Raw genomic sequence first — 11,353 nt, 5'->3', positions numbered from 1 at the left:
GACCCTCAAGCGGGACTGACCTCGGACACACCACTTGCAGCAGTCCGACCAGACCAAGCCTGCGACAGCAGACCGCTGGGCAGAGCCCTGGAATGAGGGAGGGCTTTGGCAGGGCATCCCCAGCCTCTTCCTGCTGCCCACCATTACAGCTTCTCCCTTGGACTGAGGCCATCTGGAGATACTGGCCTGCTGGTTGCCTGGGTTGTGCCAACTGCAGCACTACATTTCTGGGAACACCAAGAGGTAGCACCACACCTTGGGGATGGGGGTTAGGAGTTGCCTTGATGCTCTCCTGTCCCCTCAGCCCTCAGGAGTTGTGCCAGGTTCTCTGGGCCTAAATGGTCATTACTCCAGGACCCTGCTTCCTGAACAGGCTCAGCAGCCATTGTTCAGGCCACTGTGCCCATAACCCCCAGTACCCTGGGCCCTCCTCTCACTCAGCCCTTCCAGCTTCTCCATCACAGCTAGCGTGTCCCTCGTGGACCAAGCCCAGATAGTAGACAACTGTGAGTATCGTTTCTGCACCAGGCCAGGGGGCTCAGTGACTCTGCTGCAGACCCAGGCAGCACTTTCATGCTGGGCGGGGACATGGTTTTTTCTTCTCACCACCCTGGCAGGCAAGCCTGGGCCTGGGCATCTGGCAAGTCTCAGTAATCAGCTTCTGAATCTAAACAAGTGAAACCACAAATGAATGAACAAGCACATGGTCACTGATAAACCCACAGTCATACTCATGGTCACTCAAACACGGGGTCTCAGGGTCACAGACAGCAGGGCCTCACGCACACCCAGTCCCAGGCACCGGGTCCCACACTCACATACATGCACCACTGGAGTTTGTGCAGAGGCCCACGAAGACTGTAACACGGACCCGACACGTATGCAGCAAGTGACGACACAGCCCTGACTTCAGAAACAGTCTGTCAGAAACAGGTCTCAAGACCAGGATCGACCCACTAGGCAGCAGGCACAGAGCCTGAGGCCTACAATTCTTTTAGGGGCCTGTGAAAATGTCTTAATTTTTTTTTTTTAATCTGAAGAAAAACGTTATAATAATGAACCCAGCCTGGATTGTATTGCTTTATACCAACATGGTTGTAAAATATATTCTTAAATGTATTTTTAAGGAGGAAGGGGCCCATGAAGGCAAAAGTGCCCGGGGCCCATGAATGTTGTAATGTGGCAGTGCCTGAAAGTACTCAGGCCCTAGGCACCCAGGCTCAAGTACCCAAAGGGGCCTGCCCAGCTGGGTCAGCTGCCCAGGCTGCCACCCCCACCTCACCCGCCCCCTGCCCTCGCAGTAAAGCCACAAAGCCCTGCCCTAGTGTTGACAACATGGGAGGGGCTCCCCCCCCCCCCCCCCCCATGAAGGCACTTTGCTGAGCGTGCAGAGGTCGGCCTGGCTTGGCCTACCAACCCAGGGCCCGCCCCTTGGCCCGCCCCCAGACTGGGTGGGGTGACCCCCTACAAAAGCTCAGCGTTTCCAGCAGCAGCTTCCTCTGAGAATTTCTGGTGCAGCTGGGGCCAGAGTTGAGGAATAACGGAATCTGGCTGGGCCCTGCCTACACCCCCACCCTGGGGTCAGGAAGTTTGGAGATGAGGCCCTTCAGCCCTGAGGTCAGCAGGGACAAACAGGGAAACGGGCAGGTATATAGGAGGGCTGGGCTGACCTGTCCTTGGTCACTAAGCATCCCCTCCTCCTATAGATGGGCAGGATTCCTGGGGGAAGGGACGGGAAAGGCCCCCATCAGCAGGTCAGCCTAGGAGCCGAGGGCCTGGCTCTTGGCTGCTTTTCCCAGAACCGAAATCACAGCCTTTGTAGCCCTTGGGGAAAAGGGGGGAGAATGGGCAGTTTGAGGCCAGGGTAAGGCCTGTGAGGCAACTCAGCTGTGGCCTCCAATAGCAGGGCTACCCTGCATGCCTCTCCTCTGTCTTCTGACCTGAATAGGCCCTGCAGGTCAATGTTTGCCCGAAACCAGAGCAGGGGCGGGTTAATGAACAAGGGGCTTGGTCTGCCTGCCCTACGTAGGGGTCAGAGAGTTTGAGGCCTGCTCTCAGCTCTGCCTCCTTTGACCAGGTTCCAAAAGACCCGCCCCGTGCCAAGGCAGCCCACCTGCTGCCCTTCCGTGCTCTCTTCTTGACCTTACTGGGCATGGCCCAAGGCTCCAGGGCCCCTGTGGTACCCAACAAGCCCTTCACCACCATCTGGAATGCAAACAGTCAGCGGTGTCTGGAGAGACATGGCGTGGACGTGGATGTCAGTGTCTTCGATGTGGTGGTCAACCCAGGGCAGACTTTCCGCGGCCCTGACATGACCATTTTCTACAGCTCCCAGCTGGGCACATACCCCTACTACACACCCACCGGGGAACCTGTGTTTGGTGGCCTGCCCCAGAATGCCAGCCTAGATGCCCACCTAGCCCAGACATACCAGGATATCCTGGCTGCCATACCTGCGCCTGACTTTTCAGGGCTGGCAGTTATTGACTGGGAGGCATGGCGCCCGCGCTGGGCCTTCAACTGGGATGCCAAGGACATTTACCGGAAGCGCTCACGGGCGCTGGTACAGGAGCAGCACCCCGACTGGCCATTTCCTTGGGTGGAGGCAGCAGCCCAGGACCAGTTCCAGAAGGCTGCACAGGCCTGGATGGTGGGCACCCTCCAGCTGGGGCAGGCACTGCGGCCTCATGGTCTTTGGGCCTTCTATGGCTTCCCTGACTGCTACAACTATGACTTTCTAAGCCCCAACTACACAGGCCAGTGTCCATTGGACATCTGTGCCCAGAATGACCAGCTGCGGTGGCTATGGGGCCAGAGCCAGGCTCTCTACCCCAGCATCTACCTGCCCGCAGCACTGGAGGGCACGGGGAAGGCACGGATGTATGTGCGGCACCGCGTGGGTGAGGCTTTCCGTGTGGCCATGGGTGCTAGAGATGCTGACCTGCCGGTGCTGCCCTATGCCCAGATCGTCTACGACATGACAAACCACTTCCTGCCCCTGGTAAGTCACTTTCTGTGACCTTGCCCACCTTGTGAGCTTGCCCTGTCAGGCATTGAGCCCAGCGACTCAGGCCACACAGCCTTGGGGCACTTTATCCATTCCTTCACACATTCCTTGAGCCCCTGCTTTGTGCCACCTCTGTGCTAGGCACTAGTGATTCTGCATGCATTAGAAAGCTGTCGTCCCTGCCAGACTAGAGGGGGGCAGGCTTGCCTCTGGCCACCAGAGCAGCCCCAGATAGAGGGTTACATCCAATGGTGTTACATCAGTGTGCTGTGGGGAGGGAAGGCAGGAGGCCCCACAGAGCTGTGCTGTCCTCTTTCCCAGGATGAGCTGGAGCACAGCCTGGGAGAGAGTGCAGCCCAGGGAGCAGCAGGAGTGGTGTTGTGGGTGAGCTGGGAGAACATGCAAACCAAGGTGAGCTCAGGATGGGGCAGGGGGGTAAGAGGTGGGGTGGGGCCTCCAGGCTGGCTGGGGAGACCCTGGCCCACCTTTTCCATCTCTGCAGTCCTGACGGGCCAGCAAGTAAGTGACTCAGTGCCCTGGGTAGGCATGTGCATGACTGCGATGTCCGTGACAGTCCCTCTTCTCTCCCAGGAATCATGCCAGGCCATCAAGGAGTATGTGGATACCACACTGGGGCCCTTCATCCTGAACATAACCAGCGGGGCTCTCCTTTGCAGTCATGCCCTGTGCTCGGGCCATGGCCGCTGTGTCCGCCGCCCCAGCCACCCTGAGGCCCTCCTCATCCTCAACCCTGCCAGTTTCTCCATCAGGGTCATGCCCAGTGGCAAGCCCCTGACCCTGCAAGGTGCCCTGTCACTTGAAGATAGGGCTCAGATGGCTGTGGAGTTCAAATGTCGCTGTTACCGTGGCTGGCAGGGAGTGTGGTGTGAGCAGCAGGGCATGTGGTGACTGGTCACCTATGAGAACACACACATTGAGCCTCTAATAATGCAGTCTGGGCCTGGCACGGCTTTCCAAGTACAGGCACAGTCACACAAGTCATGGTCATAGTCAGGAGTGCACTCAGTCATCACCATGGGCACCTGCCCAGCACATGCACGCTTGCCGGCCCAGGATAGTCACATACGGAGTTAGAGCCACAGGCAGACACCATCCACTCATGTCCACAGGCACCCACCCAGCACGGTAATAGCCAACTCCTCCAGAGACACTGAGCCAGTCTTTAAACTGCAGCCATCATAAAAGCTAACATTCACTGAGCACCTTCTCCACATCAAGCCCTGTACTGAGCATTTAAAGTGGATGAGCTCATTTAATCCTCCCAACACTATTAGGAAACTGAGGTACACATGGGGAGGGTAAGCACTTTGCCCGAAGTCGAACAGTCAGAAGGAGAAGCAGAAATTCGAACCCAGGCTGTCTAGCTAGAGGTGGAGCCCTTGAGCTCCTACTGTGTGTTGATGTTGACCAGCCCTGCACAAGTCCTGAACCCTTTCAGAGGCACTAGCCCCGCACAGTCCCGCAAACAAAGAAGGCAGGAATCTTACTTTGAGAGCTGTTTATTGAGCGCCTAAAACGTGCCGGCCCCGGTATCTACAGGGCACAGGAAAAGACTAGTCTGACTCGGTCGGAAGTCAGTACGAGGGCGGCTGCTTCCCAGGGCGGGGCCCAAACTTCAGGAGGAAACTTCACCAGACCGTTTTCACGCTGGGAATGGGCTAGGTTGGGATAGACGGTGGGGAGAGGAGGAGAAAGGGGGGAGGGCCCAGACAAAGCGCCACGGGGGCGGGACCTGTCTGAGCCTGGGGCGGGGCGAGGCGCAGACACAGCCAGCTGGAGGAGGAGCCTGCGCCCGGCAGCGGATGTGACGCGCTGGGCTGGGACAGGGCCTCGGCGGAGCTGAAGAGAGGCGGGACCTAAATTGCGGCTCACCGAACTATCCAGCGGACCTGGAGGGGGAGGAGGGCGGGGCGGGGCAAAGGCGGAGCCAGGGCATAGGCTAAGTCTGCGCCGGGTCAGAGTTATGACGCGTTGAACCGGGGGCGGGGCTTACGAGGTGTCGCGCGAGGCCGGGAGCGGGACCTGGCCGCCGGGGGAGACCCTGAGGACCTGGTCGTGAACTGCGGGCCGCGACGGCTGCAGTGTGTCCGCCGGACCCCTGGAGACCAGAGCGGACAGAGGAGTCCGAGCCAGAGCGAGATTCCGAGCCGTGCAGAGCGAAGACGCGGAGCATCCCGGAGCCCGGCGTCAACATGTCAGTACTGCTCCCTCCCCACGCGCGGCGTACCTGTCCTCGCGGTCCGCTGCGCTTCCCGTCCGAGCCGTGTGTGCGGCCCCCAGGTGGCCATGCTGTCCCGCACGCCCTCCCTGAGTCGGCTGGTACCTCCCAGAGTATGCAGGGCCACACCCACCCACAGAGTCAAACTCCCGAAGCCCCCACCCCGCAGAAACTCCACGTTCCGTGACCCATTAGGAGGGAGGGGGAAACCGAGGCACTGGAGAGACGGTGCAGTTCCCCTCTGAGGGACCCAGGAGCCGAGCCCCGCCCAGCCCACAAGAGGAGGAGTCTGCATTAAAGGGTTAAGCCCACGGGGAAGTCTGGAGCTCCCGCCTAGAGGCGGATCCTGGGGGCTTCCTCTCTCTTGACCAAGGGGTGCGACGCTGCTGCCGAGGAGGCTGGTGCAGGTGAGGGGCCTACAGTCCTGAATGGGATGTGGTGTGAGGAGAGGGGGCTGCCTGTTATGACCAGCATTGACTTCACCTCAACTTCAGGGGCCTCTCCTGGGGAGGTGGGGGAGGGGAGCCAAGACACCTCTTCTGAAGCAGGTAAGTACTGGGGTGGGGCCCAGTTGTCCCCTACTCTCAGAAGTCCCACAGTAGAGACTCCTGCCAGCAGGGCCTGGGGCAGAGTGGAAAAGCAGTGGGATCTGGGCACAGGAGGTCTGGACTCCCAGCTCAGCGGCCGTTGGACACCCCTGTGGGTATGGGAAGGAAGCTGTGGCCCTTATCTAGGGTGACTACGAAACTCAGGCCAGTGGGGAACCAAGCCTGCAGAGGCCTCATTGCTGGGTGACTGTGGGCCAGGCCCTGTGCTAGTTCTGGGGCCAGGGCACCATCTGGGGGGACAGTTGGGTCCATGATCAGTGAAATGAACTGGGCAGAGTTGGCAAAGGGGCCATGGACTCTGTGCCCCAGGCGGGGAAGGCAGTCCTCAAAGAGGGGAAAGCTGAGCCTTTGGATGGGTGAGTGGGGCCCCAGGATTGCCTAGGCAGTGGGCATAGTCCAACGGGGTTGAAAAGACTGGGAGCTGGAGGAGAGCTGGAATGTAAGGAGAAGGAAGAGACAGGGCAGCAGCTGGAGGCAGCTCTGTTCCCCCTTGAAGGGAGCCTTGGTGGGGTTAAACATGGAGGTCACAGGATCGAGGTTGCATGTTCTATCCAATAGTCAGCCAGCTTTGGTGGTGGACTGCCGAAGGCAGGATGACCAGCAAGGAGGCTGGGTTTTCTGTCCTAGCACAGTGAAGTCCTGGGGAGGACAAAGTTGTAGCCAGAGTAGGCTGGGACCAGGATTCCCAGGTTCTGCCCTGGCCTTCAGCAGCTCACCATTGCCCTCAGCCTCTGTCCAGTGTTGGGCAAGACACCCTGAATCCATCCTCCTTGCTCTTCACGTGAGTCAGCCCCCCTAGGTATAGGGAATGGGTTTCCTCTAGGTCATCTGTGCCATCAGGTGAGTGTGAGGACAAGGTACAGCCCACCTCTCCCCAGTTCCAGGATGCATGACCACCCTTGCACTCTTAACACCTCCCTATCCCAACCCCTGCCTGCCTTCCTGGCCCAGCCCAGCATGGGCTGTTGTCCACAGGAGACCCTTTGTGGTCTGAAGAGACGCCACTGCCTGGAGACCGTGGCCTTAACTCCCAGCCTGGTGCTGAGCTGCCTGCAGCCTGGCTCAGCTAAGCCTGGATCCTACATTCAGTCAAGAGCTGACTGAATCCCAGCCTATCCAAGCTGACCCCAACTGAAGACCCTGCATACCGGATGGAGCTGATCCTGAGTCCCAGCCCAGCCAAGCTGACTCTGGATCCTGTATGCTAGCCAGAGTTGACCCTGGATCCCTCACACCAACCAGAGCTAACTCTGAGCCCCCGGCTAGCTGAGCTGACCCCAAGTCTTGCATGCCATCCAACGATGACCCTCAGTCCTGGTGCAGCTAAGATGATTCCGGATCCTGCATACCAGCCAGAGGAGACCCCAGTCCCCAACCTGGCCAAGCTGACGCTGGAGCCTGTGCACTGCAGGCCTGAGCTCCTGGATGCCTGTGCTGACCTCATCAATGAGCAGTGGCCCCGCAGCCACACCTCCCGCCTTCACTCCCTGGGCCAGTCCTCAGACGCCTTCCCTCTCTGCCTGATGTTGCTGAGCCCTCCCCCCATGCCAGAGGCAGCCCCCATTGTGGTGGGCCATGCCCGCCTGTCACGGGTGCTGGACCGGCCCCAGAGCCTCCTGGTGGAGACAGTGGTGGTGGCCCGGGCCCTAAGGGGACGTGGCTTTGGCCGCCGCCTCATGGAGGGCCTAGAGGTCTTTGCCAAGGCCCGCGGCTTCTGCCGGCTGCACCTCACTACCCACGATCAGCTGCACTTTTACGCCCACCTGGGCTACCAGCTCAGTGAGCCTGTGCAGGGCCTGGTCTTCACCAGCCAAGGGCTGCCCACTACCCTGCTTAGTGCCTTCCCCAGGGCCTCCTACCCCCAGCCACCCTGCAAGGCCCCCAACCTGACTGCCCAAGCTGCCCCAAGAGCCCCCAAAGGGCCCCCATTGCTCCCACCCCCTCCCCTGCCTCCCCTAACCACCCCACCCCCACCCAAAGCAGGCTGCTCTCTGCAAAGCCTGCTGGAGACACGATACCGAGACCTGAGGGGCCGTCCCATCTTCTGGATGGAAAAGGACATCTGAGGGTCACCCAGGGCAAGGCACCATCTTTCTGGGTCAATGGATTGCCTAGAACAGTACCAGCCCCTAGCCCCTGGAGGCAGCATTAGACTGCACATGTTTCCTGAGTGCCAGTGGGGCCAGGAGGTGCCTTCCAGGCTCTGGCTCAGAGCCGTCAGTGTGGCTGAATAAAGGCTTCTGCTGGGTGCGGATGTGACTGTTCATTTGTTGATCCCCACCCTCGCCTCCCAGCCTGCCTCAGGACCCCTGTCCCTGCATGAGCCACCAGATCCTCCTTGGCCCTGGGGCCCTGGTCGGGGGGACACCTGCCCTTTGCCCCTCCCACCCTACCTGGCCCAGGAGACAAGAACCAGGGTGGCTGTTCCCTTCCCCATTCACTCATCACCACTCACTGAGTACCTACTGCTTGTCAGGCCCTGGGCTAGGCACAGGCTACAGGGACAAGACAGATAGGGTCTTGACCCAAAAGGACAGACAGACAGGGAGACAGACAGGCATACAGAGGCAGGATCTATGCTGGGATGGGGGAAGGTATAGAGGTTGTGGGAGCCCAGATGCCCTCACTCCACCTGTGGATCCAGGAGACCTCCCGGGGAAGTGCTGTCACAGCAGAGATCTGAGCGCTGAGCAGGAATTAGCCAGGCAAGGATGTGAGGGCTGAGTGTTCTTGGGGCAGGGAAGAAGATGGGCAGCGGAGAGGAGACTTGTGAGAATGCTGGGGTGGAGGGGTGTCCGAGGGCACAGTGGTACCACGGCAGAGATGGAGAACACAGGAAGGGAGCTGCCTAGGCCAGCTTGGGGTGTGGTTGCTCTGACAGGCCTGTGAGATTTCTTGGGGACCGTGCTTTCCCCAGCCCCCAAATCCTTTTGGAAAGGGGCTGGGGAGCTGCCCCGGCTGTATGGAAGGTGTGGCTATGGCTGTGGTCTCTAAGCTCACACCCCCTCTCTCCTGCAGGTTTCCATCCTTGGGACATCATCATGCAGCTAGGCCTGGCCCTGGTGCTGGGGGTGGCCCTGTGCCTGGGGTGTGGCCAGTCCTCTCTGTGGGCCCCTGAACGCCCCTTCTTGGTACTGTGGAACGTGCCCTCAGCACACTGTGAGGACCGCTTCGGCGTGCGCCTGCCACTCAAGGCCCTGGGCATCACAGCCAACCGTGGTCAGCGCTTCCAAGGCCAGAACATCACCATCTTCTACAAGAACCGGCTTGGCCTCTATCCCTACTTTGGGCCCAGGGGCACAGGTCACCATGGGGGCATCCCCCAGCTTGTGCCCCTTGGCCGTCACCTGGCACAGGCTGCCTTTCAGATCCGCCACAGTCTGGGACCCGGCTTTGCTGGCCTGGCAGTGCTGGACTGGGAGGAGTGGTCTCCACTCTGGGCTGGGAACTGGGGCCGCCGACGGGTCTATCGGGCAGCCTCAAGGGCTTGGGCACGGCAGGTGTTCCCCCATCTGGACCACCGGGAGCAGCTCCATGAGGCCCGTGCTGGCTTTGAGCAGGCTGCCCGTACACTGATGGAGGACACACTGCAGCTGGGCCAGGCGCTGCAGCCCCATGGGCTATGGGGCTTCTATCGCTACCCAGCCTGCGGCAATGGCTGGCACAGCATGGCCTCCAACTACACAGGCCGCTGCCATGCAGCCACCCTTGCCCGCAACACCCGGCTGCATTGGCTCTGGGCAGCCTCCAGTGCCCTGTTCCCCAGCATCTACCTCCCACCCAGGCTGCCGCCTGCTCACCACCAAGCCTTTGTCCGACACCGCCTGGAAGAGGCCTTCCGTGTGGCCCATGCTGGGCATCTGCATCCCCTGCCTGTCCTGGCCTATGCCCGCCTCACACACCGGAGATCTGGGAGGTTCCTGTCCCAGGTGAGTGGAAACTGAGGCCTAGGGGTCTGAATGGGCCCTGTCCTAGGAAGGGCTGAGGAGACCTTGCCCAGATTATCTGAAGGGGAGGCCCTTCCCTGGGGCATCTGATGAGGGAAGCATGGCTCTGTCTTGGTGGTTCTTGTGGGGAAGGCAAGGCCTGGCCTTTGGAGCACTGGTCTACAGGGAAACATTCTCTGAGTGGAGAGCCTGAGAGGCCATTTAGAGGTTCAGTGCCAAGGTGCCCTACCCTAGAGGTGGAATCAGATAGATCATGGTAGTGAACGAGGAGGACTTCTTGAAAGTGGAGGTGAGCCTAAATGGATCTGGCCAGCCCAGCTCTGGCTGAGCAGTTCTCTGCCTCCAGGATGACCTAGTGCAGACCATGGGCGTAAGCGTGGCACTGGGGGCAACTGGCGTGGTGCTCTGGGGGGACCTGAGTTTCTCCAGCTCTGAGGTGAGTATTGCCCCCTCCAGCCTGCCACACGGCCCATGCTGGGGTCCCAGGGTCGGGGAGAGGCCGGTGTCAGGGCCATGGAGCAGGAGCATTGGCACATCCCTTCCCCTCCCCTCAGGAGGAATGCTGGCGTCTCCACGACTACCTGGTGGGCACTTTGGGCCCCTACGTGATCAACGTGACCAGGGCGGCCATGGCCTGCAGTCACCAGCGGTGCCATGGCCGTGGGCGCTGTGCCCGGCGAGACCCGGGACAGCTGGAAGCCTTTCTGCACCTCCGGCCAGATGGTATCCCTGGAGATTGGGAGCCCTTCAGCTGCCACTGTTACAGGGGCTGGGCTGGGCCTACCTGCCAGAAGCCTAGGCCTGGCCCTAAGGAGGCAGCATAAAGCCAGGAGTCATCTGCTTCTGACCAACCACTCCTCTTGTCCCTGCTGCCACCTGCCCAGCCCATGATGGAAAACTATGGCTCACCCCTGCTCTAGTCAGCTCACAGTCAACCCTTCCAGTGCGCACCTTACTCCCCTCCCTATCCCTAGGGGGTGGAAAGGGCCGGAGAAAACGCTTCTGCGATTTAAAAAATCTGACTCCTCCTGAGGAGAAGCAGCCCCAGCATCAGCCAGGGTTCCAGCTGGTTAGGGCTGCCGGTCCACAGCTCTGTTCCCGCACCTGACTGGGTCCATGGGGAGGTCACAGGAAACCCATCCAGGGGCAGGTGAACCCCGAGAAAATTTTAGCTAAGCTCTGGGCGTGCTAAGCTGTTGTCTATCCTCTGCTTTCATCATAAACTCACTTCTTCTTTCACTGTCTGAGGTTTAGCTGTCCTCACTTTTCTACCTAGCCCCACGCTCCTCCCATGGTCACCTGATAGAGGCAGCCCTGTAGACCCCGTTGCGAGTGCCTTGAGAGGCCGGTCCTGCCGTGGGGGGCTCCTCCGAGGGGGAGCTTCAGAGTTAACGACCATGCACGTGTACGGTGGCGGGGATACAGGGCATTGTGGGTGCATAGTTCAGCTAGAGCGTTGTCAGCTTACGAGTCCCAGGAGTAGACTACAATTCCCAAGGTGCTCTGCGCCCAGTCGGCCGGCGGTAATCCGCGCGCGCAGCCTCTTGGGAAC

At 60.1% G+C, this 11,353-nt stretch overlaps 3 protein-coding genes across 3 annotated transcripts; all 3 read left to right on the top strand.

The window, feature by feature from the left end:
* The first annotated feature begins 1,505 nt into the window (after positions 1-1,505).
* On the top strand, positions 1,506-4,587 carry HYAL1 (hyaluronidase 1). Its single transcript, XM_012554170.2, has 4 exons — positions 1,506-1,617; positions 2,078-3,001; positions 3,329-3,418; positions 3,599-4,587. Exons 1-4 carry the CDS (start codon positions 1,597-1,599, stop codon positions 3,914-3,916), a joined length of 1,353 nt encoding a protein of 450 aa, XP_012409624.2. The 5' UTR covers positions 1,506-1,596; the 3' UTR covers positions 3,917-4,587.
* On the top strand, positions 4,318-10,692 carry HYAL3 (hyaluronidase 3). The gene is given in 7 exon segments (XM_004368732.2): positions 4,318-4,326; positions 4,988-5,347; positions 5,584-5,653; positions 8,873-9,783; positions 10,148-10,237; positions 10,356-10,598; positions 10,600-10,692. Coding segments are annotated over 7 exon segments (1,776 nt in total).
* NAA80 (N-alpha-acetyltransferase 80, NatH catalytic subunit) lies at positions 6,961-7,920 on the top strand. The gene is given in 1 exon segment (XM_004391297.1): positions 6,961-7,920. A coding segment is annotated over 1 exon segment (915 nt). The 5' UTR covers positions 6,961-7,005.
* Positions 10,693-11,353: the final 661 nt, after the last annotated feature.

This window comes from Trichechus manatus, unplaced genomic scaffold, assembly GCF_000243295.1.
Source record: "Trichechus manatus latirostris isolate Lorelei unplaced genomic scaffold, TriManLat1.0 scaffold00001, whole genome shotgun sequence".
In the NCBI taxonomy this organism is placed as follows: Eukaryota; Metazoa; Chordata; class Mammalia; order Sirenia; family Trichechidae; genus Trichechus; species Trichechus manatus.
This window is presented reverse-complemented; position numbering and strand designations above follow the sequence as displayed.